This window comes from Schistocerca cancellata, chromosome 12 (genome assembly GCF_023864275.1).
Source record: "Schistocerca cancellata isolate TAMUIC-IGC-003103 chromosome 12, iqSchCanc2.1, whole genome shotgun sequence".
In the NCBI taxonomy this organism is placed as follows: domain Eukaryota; kingdom Metazoa; phylum Arthropoda; class Insecta; order Orthoptera; family Acrididae; genus Schistocerca; species Schistocerca cancellata.
Genome location: NC_064637.1, coordinates 85,447,316 through 85,472,672, shown reverse-complemented (window position 1 = coordinate 85,472,672; position 25,357 = coordinate 85,447,316). Strand labels below are relative to the sequence as shown.

Below are 25,357 nucleotides of genomic sequence, written 5' to 3'. Positions count from 1 at the left end.
CACTGAAAACCACAAAATATCTGTGTCTGTACTTAATGCATTCCAGACGAGTGGAAACTGCTTTATTTACCTAAGAGTTTCCGACACCGCATTAGCCATGACAGTGTGTTGCTTCTTTTCATTTCCCCGTATTTTTGTTCACCCGCTGTTGTTGCCCCCGCCAGGACAGTTCGCAGCAGCTGGCATGTCAGTTGGCGCCAGCGATCTCTGTACTGCCTGTATGTAGAACTCCGGTTCCTCAGCGTAGAAGTTCAGCGTGTCTTCCAATTACAGCACTTTAAATGTCTGTAGATGGGCAGAGAGTTTCAATCGGTTGAGTTGAATCATTACTTACTCATTTTCGATTACGAACCTTATATCATGGACCGCACAGCAATTGAAGCACGAAAATCTGACACTAACAGGGAACTGCAATACTTCATTACAATAGGCGTACATGACCAAAATAAAGCCTTCCCCAACACACGCTACGAAGTTTACATTCCCTCCCTTGATTTTGCTTTACCTGCAAATGGTGAAAAAAAAATTTACTGGTCCAGAAATATCTCGTGTGTTTTGTATTGTTACTTTTCGCATCCTGCACGAAGCTGACATTTGCGGCACTGTTGCCGACATTTGTCACCTTGTACATGAGTCTGTGTTGTCAAATTACACCACGTGGACCACGCATGAATGAAAACGATTTTGCTGGAAACTCTGTATTTACGTCCTGTTGAAGAATATTTGTATTGTCACATCTGCAGTACTGTGTCTACAGGGTGTTACAAAAAGGTACGGCCAAACGTTCAGGAAACATTCCTCACACACAAAGAAAGAAAATGTTATGTGGACATGTGTCCGGAAACGCTTACTTTCCATGTTAGAGCTCATTTTATTACTACTCTTCAAATCACATTAATCATGGAATGGAAACACACAGCAACAGAACGTACCAGCGTGACTTCAAACACTTTGTTACAGGAAATGTTCAAAACGTCCTCCGTTAGCGAGGATACATGCATCCACCCTCCGTCGCATAGAATCCGTGATGCGCTGATGCAGCCCTGGAGAATGGCGTATTGTATCACAGCCGTCCACAATACGAGCACGAAGAGTTTCTACATTTGGTACCGGGGTTGCGTAGACAAGAGCTTTCAAATGCCCCCATAAATGAAAGTCAAGAGGGTTGAGGTCAGGAGAGCGTGGAGGCCATGGAATTGGTCCGCCTCTACCAATCCATCGGTCGCCGAATCTGTTGTTGAGACGCGTACGAAAACTTCGACTGAAATGTGCAGGAGCTCCATCGTGCATGAACCACATGTTGTGTCGTACTTGTAAAGGCACATGTTCTAGCAGCACAGGTAGAGAATCCCGCATGAAATCATGATAACGTGCTCCATTGAGCGTAGGTGGAAGAACGAAACTAAAATGAGCTCTGACATGGAAATTAAGCGTTTCCGGACACATGTCCACATAACATGTTTTCTTTATTTGTGTGTGAGGAATGTTTCCTGAAAGTTTGGCCGTACCTTTTTGTAACACTCTGTATAACAACTAGAGGCAGAACAAATGCTAGCAGGCTATGTTTCATTACGCGATCGGTGACTAGTAACTGGATTCTGTGATAACAGTTAAATATTTGGGAGTACGATCCCGGGGCGATTTAATAAGTAACGACGACGTGAGGTTAGCTGTAGGAGACACTTGGTTGTGACTGGTTGCGGGAGTCCAGACGAATATAATTCACCCAAGAAGGAGGCTGCTTGCGGAGGACTCATTCGACTCCTCCTCGGGCAGAGACTGTCATCCATGGAAAATTTACGAGGTTGTATCAGTGCAGGAGATAGAAATGATCCAACGGTTTCACTTAACCCGCAAGAGCATGAAACCGAGGTACTCATCCAAACGCAGAGCGGCTATCACTTCGGAAGAAGGACGGTGCGTCTCAGAAACGAGCTCATTTGAAATTCCAGTAGCATTCGTTGAAAGAAGGATCAGTCATTATATTAGAAACCCGCTTGTTCCCCACCAAACACACACACACACACTGATCTTTCGAAATGGTCAACTCAACAACATGGAGAGATACACTGCTTGACAAAAGAAGTGAAAACTTCAGAAGTGTAAGAGGAAACAAAATGGGTCCTCAGAGGTTGAGAGGGTACATATGTCATGTTAGTTCGGTGATCAAAAATTCGAGTCAAATTTGTGCCGAACTTGGCGGTATGCGCCCACTTATGTACGAGATTGCACTCCTGTGGTCTGGATTCATGGACACATTCCATTGGGAAGGGCGTCATATCGTCTCACGAGGCAATCAGGCCCACAGCTGTTCTGACCTGCACTTGATATCCAGTGTACTGTCACGGCGACGCAATTGCTGTTCGTACTGGTCCCACGCGTCTTGTACTGGGGCAAATCAAATGGTTCAAATGGCTCTGAGCACTATGGGACTTAACATCTGAGGTCATCAGTCCCCTAGAACTTAGAACTACTTAAAACCTAACTAACCTAAGGACATCACACACATCCATGCCCGAGGCAGGATTCGAACCTGCGACCGTAGCGGTCGCGCGGTTCCAGATTGTAGTGCCTAGAACCGCTCGGCCACCAAGGCCGGTTGGGGCAAATCTAGTGACATAATGACCATGTGAGTTCCTCAACATCGCATCGACAATGATGGAAGCTGAAGAAATGAATTAAAATTTGTGTCTCAGTTGGGACTGGAACCCAGGTCTCCTCGATTACTTTGTAGGAATGCTAACCATTGCACCACCGCAACACTATGGCTGATGTTGCTGCACGGACTACCCAAGTCCAACGCTCTCGTAGGTAGTCCGTGCAGCATTATCAGCCATAGTCTTGCGGTGGTATAATGGTTAGCATTCCTGCCTAGTAATCAAGGAGACCCGGATTCAGGTCCTGGCCAGGGCACAAATTTTAATTAATTTCTTCAGCTTCCATCATTATTGTAGATAAAGAGAAGACTGTAATATCTCGAGGAAAATTTAATTATAAGATCACACAGTCTATAGACACACGTGCCATCTCTGGACGAGTACCGCCCTGTTGAAAACTGCAGCACAGTAATGTCGCTTGAAAGATAAAATATGAAGACGCAGGATGTTCTCGACGTACCATTGTGCCTTCAGAATTCCCCCAACCACTAGCAGGCCTGATCTGAAGTCGAAACCAATGGCTCTCCACATCATGACACCGCTGCGCGTCTCCAAAACCACTGCAACGATGCGAAATCTTAGCACGTCTCCAAAGTACACACTGACGGTGATCGTCAGGGGTAGTTTAGAACAGCGATTCACCAGTGAACACATTGCGACGCCATTCATCAGTACTCAAGAGTTCGAGTTTCCCTGTCGCGACAACGTTCCGATCGCAGTCGTGATCGGTGTTACCGGCAGCCTAGACGTGGGACGGTAATTCTCTAAACAGACTGGTATTAGTCTCCGAACAGTGATGCGCGGAGACATAGAATGTCACATCTTTTCAGATGGAAGGTTCCCATGCTTAGGACTTACGATGCGCTTGGTGCAATAATACGGCGTTCCTCCCTTGTGTAGGTTTGATATGGTCGAGCCAAACGTTAAGTACGACTGAGCCGGCCTCCAATTTCCGAAGCAGTCCAACATCGGGCCACTGTTACATCGTAACACCCCACAAATTTGGATATTGCCCGATTCGACCAGCTGGCCATAAGAACACCTAGAATAACGCCCCTCCCAAATCTGTCAGTTGCTGATGCCGCTACGTCTAGCGAATACGTGGCAGCTCTGTGTCAGTTATAGTGCTGATCACTCGACGTCTGATGCTGTTCACGTCACCTGTACGCAGTGGCAACAAAAGTCAAAAAAATGGCTCTGAGCACTATGGGACTCAACTGCTGTGGTCCTTAGTCCCCTAGAACTTAGAACTACTTAAACCTAACTAACCTAAGGACATCACACACATCCATGCCCGAGGCAGGATTCGAACCTGCGACCGTAGCTGCAGCGCGGCTCCGGACTGGAGCGCCTAGAACCGCACGGCCACCCCGGCCGGCAACAAAAGTCATGGCATACCTCAAAATGTTGTGGTGTACCTCCCTTCGCCAAGCGCAGTGTAGGAACTCGACGTGGCATGGACTCAACAACTCGTCGCAAGTCCTCTGCAGAAATATTGAGCCATGCCGCCTCTACAGCCATCCAAAATTGCGAAAGTGTTACCGGTGGAGGATTTGGTGCACCAACTGACCTCTCCATTAAATCCCAAAAATATTCGTTGAGATTCATGTCAGGCGAGCTGGATGGCCAAACCATTCACTGGATTTGTCCAGAACGTTCATCAAACGAGTCACTAACGATTGTGGCCTGGTCACATGGGGCATCGTTGTGTGGTAACACGAAGTCCATGAGCTAATAATCTCCAGTCAGCGAAATGTAACCGTTTCCAGTCAGCGATCGATTCAATTGGTCCACAAGACTGAGTCCATTCCATGAAAAAACAGCCCACGCTATTATAGAGTTACCACCAGGTTGCACAGCGCATTCTGGACAACTAGGGTCCACTGCTTCCTAGTGTCTGCGCTACAGTGGAACCTTACCCTCAGCGCTTACTGACATCGGGACTCATCTGACCAGGCCACTGTTTTCCAGTAGTCGAGGGTCCAACTGGTACGGTCGACAAGCCAGTAGAGGCGCTGCAGGCGATGTCATGCTGTTAGCTAACGCACTCGCATCGGTCATCTACTGCCCTTACATATTAACGACAAATTTCGTCACACTGTCCTAACGGATACATTCTTCAAACGACGTACACTGATTTCTGTGGTTATTTCACCCACTGCTGCTCGTCTGTTAGCACTGACGCCGATGCTTTCGGTCTTTAAGCGAAGGCCGTCGGCCACTGCGTTGTCCGTGGTGACAGTTAATGCCTGAAATTTGTTATTCTCGGCACTCTCTCGATACTGTGGATCTCAGAATATTGAATTTCCTAACGATTTAGGAAATGGAATGTCCCATGCGTCTAGCTCGAACTACCACTCAGCATTCAAAGCATGTTAACTTCTGTCGTGCGGCCGTGGTCACGTCTGAAACATTTTCACATCATTTACCTGAGTACGAATGACAACTTCGCCCTTTTATGCCTTGTATAAGCGATACTACCGCCATTTGTTTATGTGCACATGACTACCCCGTGATTTTTGTCGCCTCGGTGTATACCGTACCAACCTGGTAACAACAATGAACATGAACAATACTAACGCCCACTGCCGGCTGTTCTACTATCACTGACAGAGGACTCGAACCCTGATCACACCTTTAGTGTGTAAGTGTACCAACTTATAATGACATCTGGTCATGTCTTCTGGGTGCTTCACTTATTTTGCAGCTAGTGTAGAATCCCGTTCTGAGGCTAACCGAAAGTCTCGATCAAGAGAGGCGTCGTAGTTGTAACACAGCGGGTCTCATAGTAGGAAACTCGCCGGTTAATTTTCTCATGCAGCCACCCAAGTTCTCCGTAATTTTTCTTATGCCGGAATGGTTCTTTCGAGAAGGACACATCCTGTTTGCTACTCTATCCTTCCCCAAGCAGAGCTTGGACTAAGTCCCTGATGACCGCCTCGTCGACGGAATGTTAAAGCGTAACCTTCGTTTCCTGAAATCTCGAGCTGTAACAGGGAAAGAGGAAAAGATAGTGTTATCCAATGTACCTACCCACAGTGGATGTAGATGTACAAGTGGAGGAGGAACGCCTGGCTTTTCTAATATTTCTCAACAGGAAATGAAAACACCTATAGTACTGCCCATTCTGTTTCTCATATGTTTCTTTCCGTTTCCTTTTTCCACCGATATTATCTATGTTGATCTTGCTTTATTAAAAAACAAGGAAAAATGCGTTCTTGAACGTAACATAATCGTTAGTTTCTACATCTACATGCATACATACATACATCAAGCCATACAGATTCCTCTGCCGCAACACGGTGCATAGCAGATGATACGTAGTACCATGGCTAATCGTCCCCTGACCTATTCCAATCGAAATGGTGCGAAGGAAAAATGACTATATGCTTCCGTGTGACTCCATATTTTTCTGATTCGTACCCCAGGTCTTTCCCGAGATGTACGCTAATGTCAAGCAAAATCGTCCTTAAGTATGCCACAAATGCCGTTTCCCTAAACGTCCTCCGTTGTTTTTTATGGAGTTGGTGGTATACAGCTTTAATGAATGTTAAGGATTACATAATGCAATTCACAGTTTTTAACTGCTTATTTTATTGGAGGCAATTGATTTCGATCTACCATCAGTCATACTCGGGTCCAAACACAATCTCAGCTATGCGTCTGAATAATTGGAATGACAATTTTCAGATGTACGTACACTGTTCAGTTAATGTTAGTAACTGTGTATAAGAGGTGTAACCTCCCCACAAAAATTTAAAAAGAAAATATTTAATAAAAATGCGATCAAGTGAAACCTTCCCACAAAAATGTTGACCGGACAATAATTTGAATGTTAACAAGAATACAACCTAACGTAATCTCCCAGCAAATCAATTCAATGACAATGACCATTAGACAAAAATTAGCAATCTGACCCAAGTATAAGCTCCTCACGAAAATGATGAAAAACAATTCAGTGCTAATGAAATCTCAGTGATAATGATAATTCAATTAAACCGAAATATCGGTCTTTGGCCCTGTGCAAATCAGAATTAAATTCTTACCTCATTGTAACTGCTAGTCAAATTTCTGCTCTTATTGTTGCGCACAGCTTGGAGGAAATGCATCGCAAATATAATTTTTATATATATATATTTTTTGTTACTTTAAGGGAAATTTTTTTTAAGGAAATGCAACGGAAATATTATTAAAAAAGAGAATTGTTTATTAAAAATGCTTAGCTTGAAATCAAATTATTATTGGGGCACTTGTTGGAAATTAATTACAATAAATAAACTTTACATTATCTGATGATTACCTTAATTAAAAATATACCTCATTCAGCATCTTGACCAGTGTTGCCCACAGACTGCTCTGCATGACGACTACTAGCGTACTCCACGACGACTACCACTGAACTGCTCTCAACGACTACTGACTGAGTACTGCCCTCAACTAGACAGAGCTACAGACTCGCAAAGACTGACTGACAGACTGAGAACCGCTCGCAACACTCGCGCGGTCAAGCGCATACTCTCTGGTCACAGATGCTACAATGCCTCGCCATCGCTGCTATGTTACATACGTGTTTCATAACCCTCCACTGAGGGGGGCAAAAATTTGGCAGCGATGGTGAGTCATTTGGACTTGCCAAGCGCGGCAAAATTTTTCTTTAATTAACAAACTTCTACAACTTACAGAATATTCAGATGTAGTACATGAATTGTTGTGCACATGCACCGACTACAAAATATATCAAAGACAGGATGTGAGTACAAAACATAGTAGTAAATCAGAAAACTGTATATACAAATTATTTGACAGAAACAAAGTGCACATGCACTGAAAAAATTCTTTACCATTTTCAGAACAAACAGACTGGCAAAAAATATTATGTTGACAAGTGACATGAGTGCACATGCACTGCAGTTGAGAACATATCAGTAAATGATGAAATGTATATACAATTAGTAACAAATGACATAAGTGCATATGCATTGAAGTATTGAATATACAGAATAGTACAAATCATATTGAAAAATGAGAAAAGTGCACAGGCACTGAAGTTCAGTAGAAAACATATTAACACACAACATAAGTGCACATGCACTGTAGTTCAGAACATATCATTAAAATAAAATACTAAAAAATTGTATATACAATATAAAAGACAAGAGTGCACACACTGTACTTGAGAACAAATCAAAAAAATGTCTTAGGTATTTTTGCAATAAATAAACATAATGGCAAAAATCATATCGACAAGTGACATAACTGTACTCGTACCGGAGTTCAGCGAATCAAAAAAAAATGTATAGTCATGAACATAAATAATGTTAGCAAAAAAATTATTTTCACTATGTGACAAGAATTAGGATAGGAAAGGGAAGGATTGCATCATGGTTGTAGCACTTTAGATTGCACACAGCTGTTCTGAAAGTCCATATCTTTCCACAGAAGTACAACACCAAGTGACACAATTTGCAGTTCTTTTCCCATCAGAATCCATCAGTGTAGCCAAGACACTGAACTCTCGTAGTAATATTTCATGTTCTCATTTTGGCAGTACATTAGGTACACCAAACAGTGGGACCATAATAACGTCTTCATCGCTCATGGTGGTGGACAGCATGTCGTGTCAACACCACGCTTTTACAAGACACACCAACGTAGAAGTAGTGCAAACCCAAAGGTAGTGCTCCATGATCACTAGGATAGACAGGACAAATGGACATTCCAGTAATTCAGGGTAGTTAGCTCATGAGGTGAAGGACATTAAGTCACATAATATTGACGATTACAGTTTTCATTTGCGGCATTCATAGCCTAGTGATTGAACATTTCTGTACCAAGTATGTAGTATTACAGAAAAATGTTCAATAATTGTTTTACATAGAATCAGTAACCTTCTTTTCCTAGTTACAAAGCATGGCATAGTTAATTAATTATTTGTCATTCCAATAGTAATAATCATTAGCCTTCTCCCAATTACAAAGCATTATTAAACAATCACATTCTTTCCCAATTACAAAGCATAATCAAGAATCATTAGCCTTCTTCTGATTACAGTTAATTAATCATTTGTCATTCCAATATAGTAAGAATCATTTTCTGTTCCAGTTACAAAGTATCAACATTGAAAACAAGAGCTAATTAATGGCATAATTAATAACATAATTCATTAAGTGACATTAATTATTGGCACTCAGTGGCCATCAAGTATCGAATAGTATAAAACATTGCTCCTCATTCAGTATTATTCAGATCATTAAGAAGTAATAACAATTCATTGAGTGACATTCAGATCATTACGAAGTCATTATTAAAAATCAGCTAATTAGTCATAGCATTAATAATCATGGGCATTATAAGTAGTCTCATTACAATAAACCGTGGCAGTTATTAGCCAGTTACAAAGCATTATTTTATACATATATTTTTTGTATCATTACGAAGTCATTACTGAAGTGACATACTATTCAAAGTTGATCAGTATTATTCAGAACTTTCTCAAACTGGTATCACTATTTGGGATTGGTAATACATTTTTTTGTTAGCAATGCATTGCGTTTGGTAATTATAAGAGAAAGCCAGAAGAGAAAAAGAGAGAAAAAAAAAATAATTGGTAGTGGGTTGTTCCTGTAAATGAAAAATGTGTAACGTCATTCGTCATGAGTCAGCTGTAGCAAGATTGTGAAACAAGGCAGTAATGTGATCACATGTATAAATGATAGACACAAATGGGTAAAAAAAAATAAATGCAAGTACTAGAACAGGTATAATAAGTAATAGGTTTAGTATGTATCATGAAAAACTTCTCCTGGAAAAAATACAAAATGGATTATTGACCTGAAAGAAGAAACGCACACTATGCTGAAAAGTAGTGAACTTCGAATTAACAAGTAGTGAAATGTGTATAAAATGTGTTCCATAGCTGTCCTTTCCAAAACTTTCCGTCATCCTACTATGCAATATAACACCTGCTGTCAAAACAAACTGCAACAAATACTTAAATAACTATGTAGCATAAATACATAACTTCAACATTATCCTCATCTGCAAAGAAAAAGACTTCATTATTCATCACTTCATTATCATAATTCCATCATTATCATCACCTGTAAAGAAAAACTTCATTATCCATAGTAGCACACTCTTCATCATTATTCATCATCACTCATTATCATCTGCAAAAAATCACTTCATTACTCATTACACAACTATTCCTTATCTCTAACATATTTCATCACTAAAACTAAGATGTGTAGTTCTGTCTGACAGCCTGCATCAATCACCTTGTATTCTGAAAGAAAAAATTAGTTAAGACTGCTATTCTACGATGAGTATAGTATATTCTTGTTAATGCTTGTTAATCCTGATCCATTTACTCTTCCTCATAAAGTTATTGAATCCTCTTTCGTCTATTCCGTAGGTGAAATTCCCATTTCCGTTTAATTTATTTTCTTTACACGTTATTTCTTTCTGAAAATGATGAACAAAGATTAATGTCTTGCATTTACATTATATACCCACTAAGTAATTACTGATTAACGGTAATATAATTAAGCATACAGCATAACATGACAGAAAACGTAATATGTCAAAAGCATAGACAGTGTTCAAAGGCAAAAAATGTATACGGAATATCACAATGCAGCAGCAAAAAATTTAAAGTAGTCACGATCTTGAGATATCACAAAGCAAAATGTCAAAGTCAACTGGTGTTTGCTATATCTTAGCTAATTCATAGTGCATACAAACAAAACAGGAAAACAATCATATATACATAAAAAATGGAAAATGTGCACGGTCTGACGTATAACGACAAGAAAAGCGACCTGCTAACCTTATCTTGCCGAGCACTTGCCAAGAAAAATACGACAGTCATCAGTAGGTAGTCAGGTGAAATAATTGCATTAGTAAATGGCATCATAGCATGTTACATTATAAAGTGATTTCATTCAATAAACGGTTTAATGTTTGAGATATGGTGATTGCCTTTCGATTTTCTGGTTCTCAAAGTTTCGACGTGTACAACATTGGGGTGAGGGATGCTGCGAATCCGATATGGACCTGCGTATAGAAGTTCAAATTTACTGCACTTACCTTTTAATTTACTGGATAAATAGTGTGTACGTACTAATATCTTCTGTCCAACGTGAAAGTCTCGACGTGTACAAACCTGTTTTTGCTGTCTTCTCCGGCGCTCCGCGGCACGTTTGATGTTGTTCAGTGCAATGTCGATTATTTCGTGGTGTCGTAAGCGACGAGATGTAGGAAAATTTACAAATTCCTTAATTTTGTTTGGTGGTTCAACGTTTTTCAGTATAACAGACGGAGATAGCATAGTGGATTCATTTGGAATTGAATTAATTACATCTTGGAATGAGAGTATGTGTGTGTCCCAATCAATATGTCTTTTGTGGCAGTATATTCTACACAGTTTACCAATTTCTTTCATTAATCGTTCACAAGGGTTCGAAGAAGCATGATACTTGGATATATAGATCGGAGAAATGTTTCTAGCTCGTAACATACGTGTCCATATTGCAGATCGAAACTGTGGTCCATTGTCGGAAATTACTTTCATCACATGCCCTACATGAAATAAAAAATGCTTTACAAATGCTTTTGAAACAGTTTTAGCAGTAGCTTTGCGTAACGGAGTGAAAGTAACAAATTTTGAAGTGAGCTCAACAGCGACAAAGATGTAGCAAAAACCTCTGTTAGTTCTCGGAATCGGACCAAAAATATCTACTGCGGCCATATGTCTTAATTTAACAGGTACAATGGGATATAAAGGAGGAATATGTGAAGTGGTGTCTGATTTAGCTTTCTGGCAAATTTTACATGACGCTAAAACTCGTCGTATACGTTTCTCCATGTTGTTAAAATAACAGTTCTGTCTCAGTATAAGAAAACATTTTCGTGCTCCGTAATGTGCGTAACTTAAATGAGTGTACCAGATTAATTTGTTAACCAGTTCGTCAGGAATACATAATAACCAATTGTTGGTGTCAGGGTGAGAGCGGCGAAACAAAATGTCATTGCGTACAGTGTAGTGGTTCCTAATCGTAACATTTTCCTATCTTGCCAAAGGTGTTTAATTTCTCTCCACACATTGTCTTTATTTTGTTCTTGTGCTATGTCCTGTAACGACAATGAAATAAAATTTTCAAATGCTACTTGCTGAATGTACATGACACTGAAATTTGTTTTGCAGAAGTTGGTTGCTACGTCTTGCTGATTGTTGCCGAGAGAACGCGATAGTGCGTCTGCTATAACATTTTGCGTACCGGGAATGTGAACTATTGTAAAATTAAATTCCTGTAAATAAAGTTTCCATCTGCTTAATCTGTCGTGCGTGAATTTAGCTGAAAGTAAAAATTGTATCGCTCTGTGGTCTGTGTACACGGTGGTATGTCTGCCATAAAGAAAGTGCCGAAATCTCGTAAAAGCCCATACAACACATAATGTTTCCAATTCTGTAACGGAGTAATTTCGTTCAGCAGGTGACAAAATGCGGCTTGCAAATGCGATGTTCTTAATTACTATCGAACCATCTTCTTCAATTTCCTGGAAAATGTGTACGCCTAAAGCGGTGTTAGAACTGTCGGTGGCAATGGAAAAATTTCTGGTAAGATCTGGGTGCGATAAAAGTGGAGCATTCAACAAAGCGTATTTCAAATAACATTTTCGTGGACAAGATTCTGTGTGTCAAAAGTATTGCTTGCGTTACTGGAATATGCAATCTGTACTGTATTTAATCAAATTCTATCTGACGTGTTATTGAATGTACGCTGAAAATTGTGCTAATTAATTTTACGTATGTCGTGATAGTCATTTCCATACGGCGCATTGCGATAGAGATTGAAATACTGTGTTTTCTCTACGTAATTATTTCATTGCTGCCGTGCGTTACTATTTGTTGTAGCTGGGACTATACGTGCACGCGGCGAAACATTAAAGCTTGGTTGACCTTGTAGACTGCATTGTTGGTTACGTCTGCTAAGCGGCTGACTTTCATGCTGTTGTGGAGAAAAATGTCTATTGTTACCAAAATGCGTTTACTGTTACTGATAATATTATACATACTGATGATTAAAATTTTGCCAGTTATCAAAATTACGCTGGTAGTTCTGGAGTGCCTAATAAAAATTGTCACTTTCGGTAAAAATTTGTCACATCGGGTTTTCGTTACATATTCTTAATTCTAGGTAGAGCAATAGTTAAAGAGCGGTTTTGATAGATATAAAGGATAGTAGAAGAGAAGGCAGCAGTGCAGAAAACTAAAGATGAAACAGCACTACTACAGCTCGGGGCCCTATGCTCGCTACGGCACATATTCATTAAAGTGTAATGAATCCCCTGAGGTTTATTACGAGCTACAAATAAATTTCAGCTTTTGCCTTACAGGCAATGCCGGTAAAAATTCAGAAATAAATTGCTGTATCCATGCTAATTCAAGTTTTTGCATTACACGAAATGTTGGTAAAAATTCAAGAGCAAATTGTCGCATTAGGTTCAAAGCTAGCTTCTGCATTACAGGTGATAGCGGTGAAAGTACAAAAATAAATTGTCGCATACAGTTCAAAGCGTGTACCTGTACGCTGTCATTATTAAATTCTTTACATTTTCTGGCGGATAAAAATTGCTCGTAATCTACGTTCTCGTCATTGAATCTGAAAACACGCTCGGGTTTGTGTGTGAATCTGTTCGTCTGTGTCATTTCGGATTTCAAGTTGCGTAGCTTTTCAGATTTTAAATCGCGTACTCTTTGTAGATTACCCAAATTAAATGCACTGCGTGAATCTGACAAATGTTCGCTAAGTGGCGTCTGCTGTGATGTGTTATTGTTAACTGAAATGTTTTTCATCTGTGTTACTTCTTGCTGTAAACTCGACAATTTTCTACGTAACGTGTTGTTAGATGAATCGATCTCATTAATTGTCTGCTGTAAATTTTGAAATTCAGGTGTTTGGTTAAGTGAAACCGCTGCAGTGTCGTCTGATTTATTATCATTAGCACTTTCGATAGCATCAATACGACTGGCCAATTCATCATATTTTTCAGTCAGTATTTTTGCCTGTTCATCGGTTTTAGAATCGGATGCATTAATCTGTTTTTGCAACTTACGCGTAGTTTCGCTCAGTTTTTTAACATCAGCTTTGATGATATCGCAATCCTGTGTTAGTTCTAATTGTTCGAATCTGTCTGTTACTGTTTGAATATCTACTGTGTGTGTATCTGTTTTTGATTTAAGATCAGAAATTTCATCCCGTAATTCCGCGTTCAACTGTTCTATGTTATTAATTTTGTCGGACACTGTAGTAATATTATTGTCTACATACGTCTTCGCTTTCGCGAACATTTTACGTTTGTCTTCCTGTCTCTGTGCAGTGATTGTTTCCATGACTTGACGTTTGACTTTATTTTGATCCTGAATAAATTTGCGGAAACGCGTATTACTGTTTTCTATGTGCTGATTAAAGCGCTCGTTAATCTGAGTGTTCTGCTGTTCGAATTTCGCGTCTATCTTTTCATCCATTGTGCGCGAAAGTTCTGCTGTCATTGCTTTAAACTCGTCGCGTAATTGTGTAGCCTTATCAGAGCATTGTTTAGCGACTGTACTAATTTCCTCTCTGAGTGTTTCTGTTGCGGCTGTTTGCATTTCCCTTAATTCCTGCGCAACAGACTTAATTTCTTCGCTATTTTTTCGTGAACAAGCCTCAATTTCCACGCGCAACTGTTCCTTAGTGTCATGACACTGCGCGGCAACAGCTCTAATTTGTTCACTAAGCTGTCTGGAATTGTCGTCTAATTTTTCATTTAACCTGTCTTGTTTTTCGTTCTGTTGTTTGACCTGTTCACTAAGTTTGTCTTGTTTTTCGTTCTGTTGTTTGATCTGTTCACTAAGTTCTTTGTGATTTTTGTCTTGTCTTTCATTCTGTTGTTTGAAATCTTCCCTAAATTGTAGCAGTATTGCCAAAATTGGATCCGAGCCTAAATTAGCATTTCTATTATCTGTGCTGTTTAATGGTGGATCTGAAATTTTTTCGCTTTCTATAACCATTTGGTTATTCTGAGACTCACAAAAAGGTTTGCCAGTCAAATGTACACTGTTGGACACTATTTCGGAATTAAATAGATCAGTCGTACTTTCAGTACACTGTCCATTTTCATTAGAAAAATTTCTCGGTACGTTACTTGAATTTTCCAAATCGGGTATGTTAGGCTGGGCATCGCTCATTACAATAGAGCGTTCCGCATCATCGATTGTCGTCAAATCAACAGAAGACACAATCGAGTTCGTTCGTTCATCATTAAGACAAAAGTCATCATTAGTGGTTGGAATACACTGATTGTTAGTGAACGCAGGATTGTCATCATGACACTGCGTGTCACAAGTCCTATCGGTAAAGTCGTTTGTGCCGGTAATTTCGTTCGTAATACCTCGCGATACACTATTCACAGTCTTTCGCGGCATTTTTACAATATTCACAAATATTCACAAAACAATAAGCACAAATGCAAAAACAACACACAAATACAACAGAGCAACGAATTGCCGTTGACCTGTAGAAAGAAAGTCACAAGTTAATAAAAGCGTTGCGCCAAATCCTAATTATATCTAAGCAAATAAGAGCAGATATCTGACTGTTTTTCAAAAGACTCTCAACGAAATACGATCCTGGCAGGGTCGCCAAGTGTAACCTCCCCACAAAAATTTAAAAAGAAAATATTTAATAAAAATGCGATCAAGTGAAACCTTCCCACAAAAATGTTGACCGGACAATAATTTGAATGTTAACAAGAATACAACCTAACGTAATCTCCCAGCAAATCAATTCAATGACAATGACCATTAGACAAAAATTAGCAATCTGACCCAAGTATAAGCTCCTCACGAAAATGATGAAAAACAATTCAGTGCTAATGAAATCTCAGTGATAATGATAATTCAATTAAACCGAAATATCGGTCTTTGGCCCTGTGCAAATCAGAATTAAATTCTTACCTCATTGTAACTGCTAGTCAAATTTCTGCTCTTATTGTTGCGCACAGCTTGGAGGAAATGCATCGCAAATATAATTTTTATATATATATATTTTTTGTTACTTTAAGGGAAATTTTTTTTTTAAGGAAATGCAACGGAAATATTATTAAAAAAGAGAATTGTTTATTAAAAATGCTTAGCTTGAAATCAAATTATTATTGGGGCACTTGTTGGAAATTAATTACAATAAATAAACTTTACATTATCTGATGATTACCTTAATTAAAAATATACCTCATTCAGCATCTTGACCAGTGTTGCCCACAGACTGCTCTGCATGACGACTACTAGCGTACTCCACGACGACTACCACTGAACTGCTCTCAACGACTACTGACTGAGTACTGCCCTCAACTAGACAGAGCTACAGACTCGCAAAGACTGACTGACAGACTGAGAACCGCTCGCAACACTCGCGCGGTCAAGCGCATACTCTCTGGTCACAGATGCTACAATGCCTCGCCATCGCTGCTATGTTACATACGTGTTTCAGAGGTAAGTGAAAAAAGTAATGAGACTGATTTTTTATCTAACAATTTTTTTTATTTTTTCAAACAATACTGTGCCCTTCGAAGGCAGCTATGTACCTGCGGGGTCTTCGTTCCCTGTCTTGGTGTGTCAGCGCTGTAACGCTTCAAACAGCTATAGTCGGTCAAATTCATGTGTATGTTCTCCAGAGTCCCAAAATGACATCATCCTCTATTTCGGGCAAAGAAAACGTCACAATTAGTGAGATGATGATGCGAATGGAGGGGGGGGGGGGGGGGCTGTGAAACAACGGGAATGTCTTTCGAGGTCAAAAATTCCGTGATGAAAGCGGCCATGAGACATGGGGGTGTTGTCATGATGAAGCAACCACTTGGCTGCGATGTCCAGTCTCTCTCGATTCACCCTTTTCCTGAGCATTTCAAGGACATCATCGTAGAACGCTTGTTGACAATTTGTCCTGGAGGAACAAATTCTTTATGTACGACATACCTACTGTCAAAAAAGCAGTCAGCGTTGTTTTGATCTTCGATTTGCTCATTATTGCTTTTTTCGGTGGAGGAGTGTTCCAGTTTAAACACTCCTCACTGTGCCACTTTGAGGATGGTACACAGAAAACCATGGATCATCGCCTGTGATCGCACTACTGAAACATTCGTGGTCAATGGCGATTCTTAGATTGTAATACTGCTCAGTTGTGAGGCTTTCCGATACCATTTTGGCACAAATCTTTCGCAGGTGGAGAACGTCGATTAAAATTTGATTTACGGTGAATACGTTTAACATCAACGGGTCACCCCTTACCCTTATAGTTCAGCTTTCGTCCGACCTCACACGAGCACGCCCAAGTTCGGCGCTTCATAGGTCTTTGATGTTGAAGGTCATCCTGAACGAGGTTCGTCTACAACGTATTCTCGACCCCCAAAAAATATTTGTGCCAATGAAAGACTTGAACTCTTGATACGGAATGTTTCCCACACGCCTCTTGAATCACCGACTCCCCAAGTTTAACAAAAAACTTGACGGCAGAACGCTGCTCTAAATTCTGATTTTCCATTTTCGTAACCCACAACAAAAACACATCTTCACTAATGGCACTCTCAAAAATCACATATCGAGTGAGGTTAGCATACTGGATCCGCATTTGGGAGGACAACGGTTCCAAAGCGCGTCCGGCCATGCTGATTTAGGTTTTCTTCGATTTCCCAAAATCGCTTCAGGTAAATGCCGGGATGATTTCTGTGGAAGGGCATGGCCGACATCCTTCCCCATACTTGCCTAATCCGATGAGACCGATAACCTCGGTGTTTGGTCCCCTTCACAAATCAACCGACCAACTAAAAATCACGATGTGGCTTTACGGAGCTCAGATACGGACTGGTCATTTGAAAGAAATGAACACACCAGTTTACACAAATAGAACAGTACAGCGTTGCCAGATGGCTTGCAGTATTTTAGTCTCATTACTTTTTTCACACATCTCGTAAGTTACATCATGTTCATTTAACCTCACGGTCGTTACATACACTCCTGGAAATGGAGAAAAGAACACATTGACACCGGTGTGTCAGACCCACCATACTTGCTCCGGACACTGCGAGAGGGCTGTACAAGCAATGATCACACGCACGGCACAGCGGACACACCAGGAACCGCGGTGTTGGCCGTCGAATGGCGCTAGCTGCGCAGCATTTGTGCACCGCCGCCGTCAGTGTCAGCCAGTTTGCCGTGGCATACGGAGCTCCATCGCGGTCTTTAACACTGGTAGCATGCCACGACAGCGTGGACGTGAACCGTATGTGCAGTTGACGGACGTTGAGCGAGGGCGTATAGTGGGCATGCGGGAGGCCGGGTGGACGTACCGCCGAATTGCTCAACACGTGGGGCGTGAGGTCTCCACAGTACATCGATGTTGTCGCCAGTGGTCGGCGGAAGGTGCACGTGCCCGTCGACCTGGGACCGGACCGCAGCGACGCACGGATGCACGCCAAGACCGTAGGATCCTACGCAGTGCCGTAGGGGACCGCACCGCCACTTCGCAGCAAATTAGGGACACTGCTCCTGGGGTATCGGCGAGGACCATTCGCAACCGTCTCCATGAAGCTGGGCTACGGTCCCACACACCGTTAGGCCGCCTTCCGCTCACGCCCCAACATCGTGCAGCCCGCCTCCAGTGGTGTCGCGACAGGCGTGAATGGAGGGACGAATGGAGACGTGTCGTCTTCAGCGATGAGAGTCGCTTCTGCCTTGGTGCCAATGATGGTCGTATGCGTGTTTGGCGCCGTGCAGGTGAGCGCCACAGGACTGCATACGACCGAGGCACACAGGGCCAACACCCGGCATCATGGTGTGGGGAGCGATCTCCTACACTGGCCGTACACTACTGGTGATCGTCGAGGAGACACTGAATAGTGCACGGTACATCCAAACCGTCATCGAACCCATCGTTCTACCATTCCTAGACCGGCAAGGGAACTTGCTGTTCCAACAGGACAATGCACGTCCGCATGTATCCCGTGCCACCCAATGTGCTCTAGAAGGTGTAAGTCAACTACCCTGGCCAGCAAGATCTCCGGATCTGTCCCCCATTGAGCATGTTTGGGACTGGATGAAGCGTCGTCTCACGCGGTCTGCACGTCCAGCACGAACGCTGGTCCAACTGAGGCGCCAGGTAGAAATGGCATGGCAAGCCGTTCCACAGGACTACATCCAGCATCTCTACGATCGTCTCCATGGGAGAATAGCAGCCTGCATTGCTGCGAAAGGTGGATATACACTGTACTAGTGCCGACATTGTGCATGCTCTGTTGCCTGTGTGTATGTGCCTGTGGTTCTGTCAGTGTGATCATGTGATGTATCTGACCCCAGGAATGTGTCAAAGTTTCCCCTTCCTGGGACAATGAATTCACGGTGTTCTTATTTCAATTTCCAGGAGTGTATTTACAGCTACTATCAGTGATGGATCAACTAAACAATTGCATAGCTGAGATTGTTCCTTTACCGACGCACCTAATTTGTACGTCAGGTGAGTGAGTGAGTGAGATATATGCCTCCTTGCCCGACTTAGTTGTTCGTATGAATGTGAATGTGATCACTTCCAAGAAAATGATGAAAAAATGTTTTGTCATATAAGCTACAACAAATGAGCGCAACAGTTTAACAATCACAATGTTGCTCAGGTCTTAGTCGAAATATATGTTTTTTAACGTTTTTGAAGTTGGGTTCCGTTTATGATGTCTTGGACTCTTGAATTCCTTTGTTGTGGCATAGTTCTCACCCGTTTATTTGTTGTTTTCGTTTCTGTGAGATGTCTATGTGGCATCTGCACCTGCTCCCACTATTCACCACGTTTACTTGCGGCGGTAACGTGTTCTTACTACAGGACTCATATGCTATAACCAATGTATAGTTCGACAACTGGCGAGACTACAGAGAGAGAGCAGACTTTCCAATGACTGGAAGGACAGTTCACAATGTTGTGAAAAAATGAATAAAAATAAATGGCACTAGAGAGTTTTGAACAAAGCTCGTTCGCTTTGCAGTCCAACATCGTCGCCACTTAACCATGACGCCTCGGCTGTGCCACTACGCTCCATGTTGCACTTCTTTTCCTTGGACCGTTCACTGTTTCTAATTAGCCTTTTTTCACAGTCCAGTACACCTTCTTCCTGTTTCCATGCTTGATATGCGTTCAGTTTTTGACGGGCTATTCACTGGGCCATCTTACCAGTAAATCTGAGGGGGATGTGTGAGGAGTCTCCCTTGTTAGAGCATTGTTCTTCCTAAGCACCTGCACTAAGCTACAATTTTCCACTTTCATACCATTTAGAAATTCTGTTCTGGTCATCCTGTACCCTCCTACCCTCCTACACTCTCTCAACGACGACACTGCAGCATCATTAGTAACCAGTCGCAGATTGCTGCCCATCCTGTGTGAAAATAGTTTGTGTACATAGAGAGTAAGACATGTCTTATCACGCGTCCCTGGAGCACTCACGGCGAGAACTTTATCTCTGATGAACACGCTTTAAAGAGCGATATAGTCATATATTTTAGTTTGTCCCGCCATTGTCCGCTCGTTCGGCATGTGAAAATAATCACTAGCCAGCAATGCCGACGTCTTTCCCAAGACATCTTCGAAACAAGACAATTTTTTTTTATTTCGAAATGTCAGTGCAGCATATCCATTTCACAGTCTTGTTCGCTGTTATCCGTCTTCTCAATTCTAGCCCTACCGATTTCACTGGCTGCGTGAGTTAGAAATGTACTCAGCAAACACTTGAATTTCATGATTCACTTCTTTAGTAGTTAATCGCGACATATACTCTGTTCCATTCCTTTGTCACAATAGAGAAGTGATTACCCTCCCACATACATTTATGAAATATTTACGTTATGTTTGGTTTTTTTATGTTCCAGATAACCGATGTACGTGCTGAAGTCCGCTTCGAGTCAAGATACATGACAACGGCCTCAAAGCTGCTCAAACATCGCCTCTCCGGTATATTGGTACATCTATGGTGGTAATCAGATACTTTTGTCGACTTGCTTATGTGAAGAATTCCGAACAAAACGCCCTTCTCCATTAATTTGAGTCCTCAGCTCCATTAGTAACATAAAAACCCACGCTGCAGTATTTGAACGGTATGAAATAATTCATATTTCCTTCAAATTGAACAACGACTTTTATATTCATTATGTATCACTGAAATTCCACGAGAATGAAAATGAATTACATTAAATATTGTTATGTTACTGTTTGTAGCACAGACATTTGTTACAAATAAATTATCCAGAGATTGGTCTTTTACTTAATTGAGCAAAGACAAGACAAGGGAACGCAAGACACGGCGTTTCAATCATACCAAGTTAATTTCGCTCTAATTTATTCATTTATTTATTTGTTGTTAACTTCACTGAATGTAAAATAATGCTGTAAAGGTGTATTATGGCTACCACTGCAGTTAGTGTGCTCAAAAATCCATGAGTATCAATAGCGCAATATTTAATGCTCAGAAAACTACAACAAATATGTTAACAATTTCAGTTTCCGAATGTCATAGCAGATTGCGTTATCAGAAAATGATCATGTAATTTCCCTTGTGAGACGCATACAAGGATCCATCTCGCATTTCATCACTTGGAACCAGTTGGAATGGTAAGTGCTGAAACCAAGTCAGTGTTGTCTACCACATCCTAATTGTAATACCAAACCTTGTACATCATACGATCATCTTTCATTTTTCACTTGCTCCAAGTGCTTCTAACAAGAACATTCACTGGAAATAGAACCCTCTATCTCCGTCGGTTTCTACTAGCTTCAACAGTAACTGGTATTGCGTTTTACAAGGCCTGCATTTACCATCTCACACATTATTGATTACGAGATCTAAACATAGTACCATCTGATAGCCTCAGATTCTAGTCAAATTACTGACAAATTCAAGCCATATGCTACACAGGACGATTGAAAAGTCATGTTCTGTAGGACAAATGGTACATTGGTGGTTTACTAGTCTTGGCCGATGGCATGAAGTCATATTCAGGAATATGACAGGAACGACCATTCGAAGCAAGAAACTTGGGCTCTAAAATACATACCTTAAGATCTATGAACAGTTGCTCAGTAAAAGATGTTACACAGTAGCGAAGATGAAGAAGTGCATGTTTACTCTTTTACTTTTTGGTCCATACTACCAATTCTCAAAATATGGAAAGCAAAGAGACTTCAGTGGATGAGACTTCTTTCACACTATCTAAGACTATACATTTCAGAGTCCACATTTTTTCTTCGAATGGTCGTTCCTGTCATATCCCTAAATACGACTTTGCCCTTGGGCCAAGACTTGAATTACGAATGTAGACTTTGTCCTTCGGGACATGAATTTTGAACCATCCTGTATATTTATTTGTTTCTGCTCGAATCAGAGGGAATACTCAATTCACATCATAACATTCCGTATTAGCCCTCTCATAATTGCATGAAAGTTAATAGATACTGAACGAATACCACTTGAAAGTGAGTGTTTGTGATCCTGATTCAGATATTATCTATTAAAAACAGAAGTGTCTGCGTTTGACGGTGTCGCATAATGATAGCACGAACTGGGAAAATTTACGCTTTTGCGTCAGTGTTTCTAATCATATTAACAGTATCACATTCACAGCCATACCAGAAGACTTTACTTGCTTCTACCTTAACGTAGGTCGTGGATTCAGCACAATCTCCCTCCCTCTCTCTCTCTCTCTCTCTCTCTCTCTCTCTCTCTCTCCAGCTATCGCCACGTCCCGTATATCTGTCGTCAAAGGTTTCTATTTTCCCTTGCTTCCTTTTCTTATATCACCGTTTTTTTCATGGCCTCCCTTATCCTATCTAACCAGGCAACCCTCGGTCTTCCTCTTGTCCTTCTTCCACATCTACATCAAGAATTACTTTGATCATTTTGGTCATCTGTCATTCGCACTGTCTGTCGACACCAGTTTCTAGCCATGTAACTTTCACGTTCATAGCTATAGCGATGTTTACATGTGCCGTTTGACAATAGATCTAAAATTGAAGTAAAGAGGTTATCGCCATCGGTTAGCCATGAAATGCATCAAGCACCGAATTACGCAGTTGATGTATCTGACGATTAAAACACATTTGTGCAGCCATGTAGAGGACACACAGCAGGTAACATACTTCAACAAGGCATCATGGTAACAGGAAACACACACAATTCTTTTAGGTTATCGAGTAAAGATGATAGAGAACAGCACGAATACTCTAATTTTTTTTCAGAAAAGCAGTTTCAACATTATTTTCTGGTTATATGCTGGGTTCTATTAAGTGAAGATGACAATACGCAGATACTGCGGTATCTCCTGACAGCCCAGTGTTGGGATAGGAGCTCTTCTTGAGAGGAGAAACTCAGCTGTATGTGCAGATAAAAGTCTGCATATGCAGCTGCATACATACTCTGCAACTCACTGAAGTAGGTGGCAGGGGGTACTTCTCACTGTATACCGTAAGCTGCTTCCTTCAAATATTCTTGTGCAGTGTAGGATCAGACGACATGCTGGTGATCAAAAAATCAATGTAACTAGAAAATACTAGCCATCTGAAGATGGGCATTGTAGCCCGAAACCGGTTATAGCACTAAAATAAAACAATTGAGAAGTATTTGTGGCTGGTTGCGTCATTCACCAACTATTATCAACCGTCACTGAGTTCACCAGATCCAACGTAGATAAAATAACATTAAAATAATCCTTTGTCAAATCTAAAGACTTGCGCCCGTCGGACGATCTACCTGACGGTAGGCCCTAGTCACACGACATAGTGAAAACGTACAGTATTGTATTTTCGTATTACTTTCGTCCTGTACAAATCTTACAGCAAGAGTGGGCAAAAGAATACCTACAGTTTTGTATAACGATATTTTACCCTTATTTGTGTAATTCGATAATAATCCTCACGTTTATTCATGGTGTTTTAAAAATAAGTCACGTGAGATTTTATGTATAATGATGTGTAACACGTATGTACGTAATTTGATGTATGGTCCTCACGTTTATCTATGATGGTTTAAGAATAAGTCAGGTAAGATTTTATAACAGACTTCATAATTGTGCAACGAGGGCATACTCTTTGCTTCCTAGAAGAGTCGTTGGACTGCAGTGGCGTTCCACACATAGTAAAACAATATCTGTAATCCGTTTACGCGCCAAAACGATTAGTAGCCTGCAAACATTAGTCTGCAGCTGTGGTGTAATGCATATATGACTAGTGATGGGTTAATGAACATGTGCATTTACAGATTATGTTGTTTTACGATGTTTGAATATGTGTGCTCGCAGTGTCTAACGACGACACGAATGTATTTAACAGGATTGACAACGACACACAAATGTGTGAGCTTACATTACGTTGACATGGCCTAAAGCCATAATATATAACATGGCTACATAGTTAAAATGTATTGTATAATCGGCATAACGTCGAGATACATAATGAATCTGTAAAATAATTTTCTTCAACATTCTGTATTTTCCAGCAGCACTTGATAATGGTCTAAGGCCGAAATTTCAGTAGTGTAATAAAAATATAACAGTCACTGGCGTAAAAATGGTGTCCGTCAAAAAAATTTACATTTAAGTTTTGCATCGTGTTGAATTCTGGGTGGAGATTATATCAGCGCCGAAAAACCATAACACAGAGTTCACAGGCTGTTTGTCGTCTCCTATTCTCTTCTATTCCCTGCAGTGAAAACGCATGTCCACACATACAAGCGACTGGTAGAGAACACTGGCGAATTATTTGCTAATGAATGTCGTCTTTAGTTAGATTCCATCCGCTCCTTCTATAGGGAGGTTTCCAAAGAGGCGGGTGATGTTTACCGTAAGGGCTCGCGGATGTCCACTGAGCACTTTTATTTAAGCATGCCTCCCGTCCAAGAGACTTGGCATGGTGCGACCATAGTATGGCTAGAAACCGCTTAAATACTTTCCATCCCAGATTCCGCAAAGCTCATTCGACAATTCTCTTTTTACCTATTTTTTTTCAGCGGACAGCAACGTAATTAATTCCCAGCCGCGGCTGACTGCGTGTTCGCGTCTCGCGGTCGGGCAGGCTGTCCCATAAACACCTGCTAGCGACTGACTCCGGGTAGACGTGGCAGCTCGCTGGAAAACGCTAATGAACGCGAGTGATGTGTGTCCCCACTCGTTGCTTGGTAACGAGCAGTCTTATTTGCCAGCGTGTGTGGGTAGAGCCAGGATTGCTCGCGGCCGCGACAAAGTATACTCTGTTGCCCGCCCAGACGCCAAGAGATGCCACAAAGTCGTCTGCAATTGCGGATCTGACGTCCACGAGCCGAGTGTCGGCGAATCAAAAATAGACACGCAATGCGCGCCCACCCGGCTCTGTCCGTATTCAGTAGGTCGTTTAGCGTACATTCGTCCGTCGCGCAGGTAAACCATAGTCAGATGAATGTCGCCTTGATTTGTACAAATGGACTAAGAAGCTAAAGGAAGCAAATTTCGAGGGCTCATGTAAATGATAAGCCTCCAGAGTAACACAAGGCACATTTTTGTGACGAACCATCTGCCGGAGATTGCCGCTGGATTCAGTATTAGCGAACGCACGTGGTTCAAATTTCGCACGTATATATTACTTCGCAAGTCTCTGTCGGTG

General features: G+C 41.3%; 1 protein-coding gene across 1 annotated transcript in view; it reads left to right on the top strand.

The window, feature by feature from the left end:
• Positions 1-20,862, top strand: part of LOC126109476 (uncharacterized) — a 99,224-nt gene extending 78,362 nt beyond the window's left edge. The window contains exon 3 of the mRNA XM_049914503.1: positions 20,602-20,862. Within this exon, the coding sequence (XP_049770460.1) occupies positions 20,602-20,709 (108 nt within the window). The 3' untranslated portion in view covers positions 20,710-20,862. The remainder of the gene's footprint in view (positions 1-20,601) is intronic.
• The last annotated feature ends 4,495 nt before the right edge of the window (positions 20,863-25,357 follow it).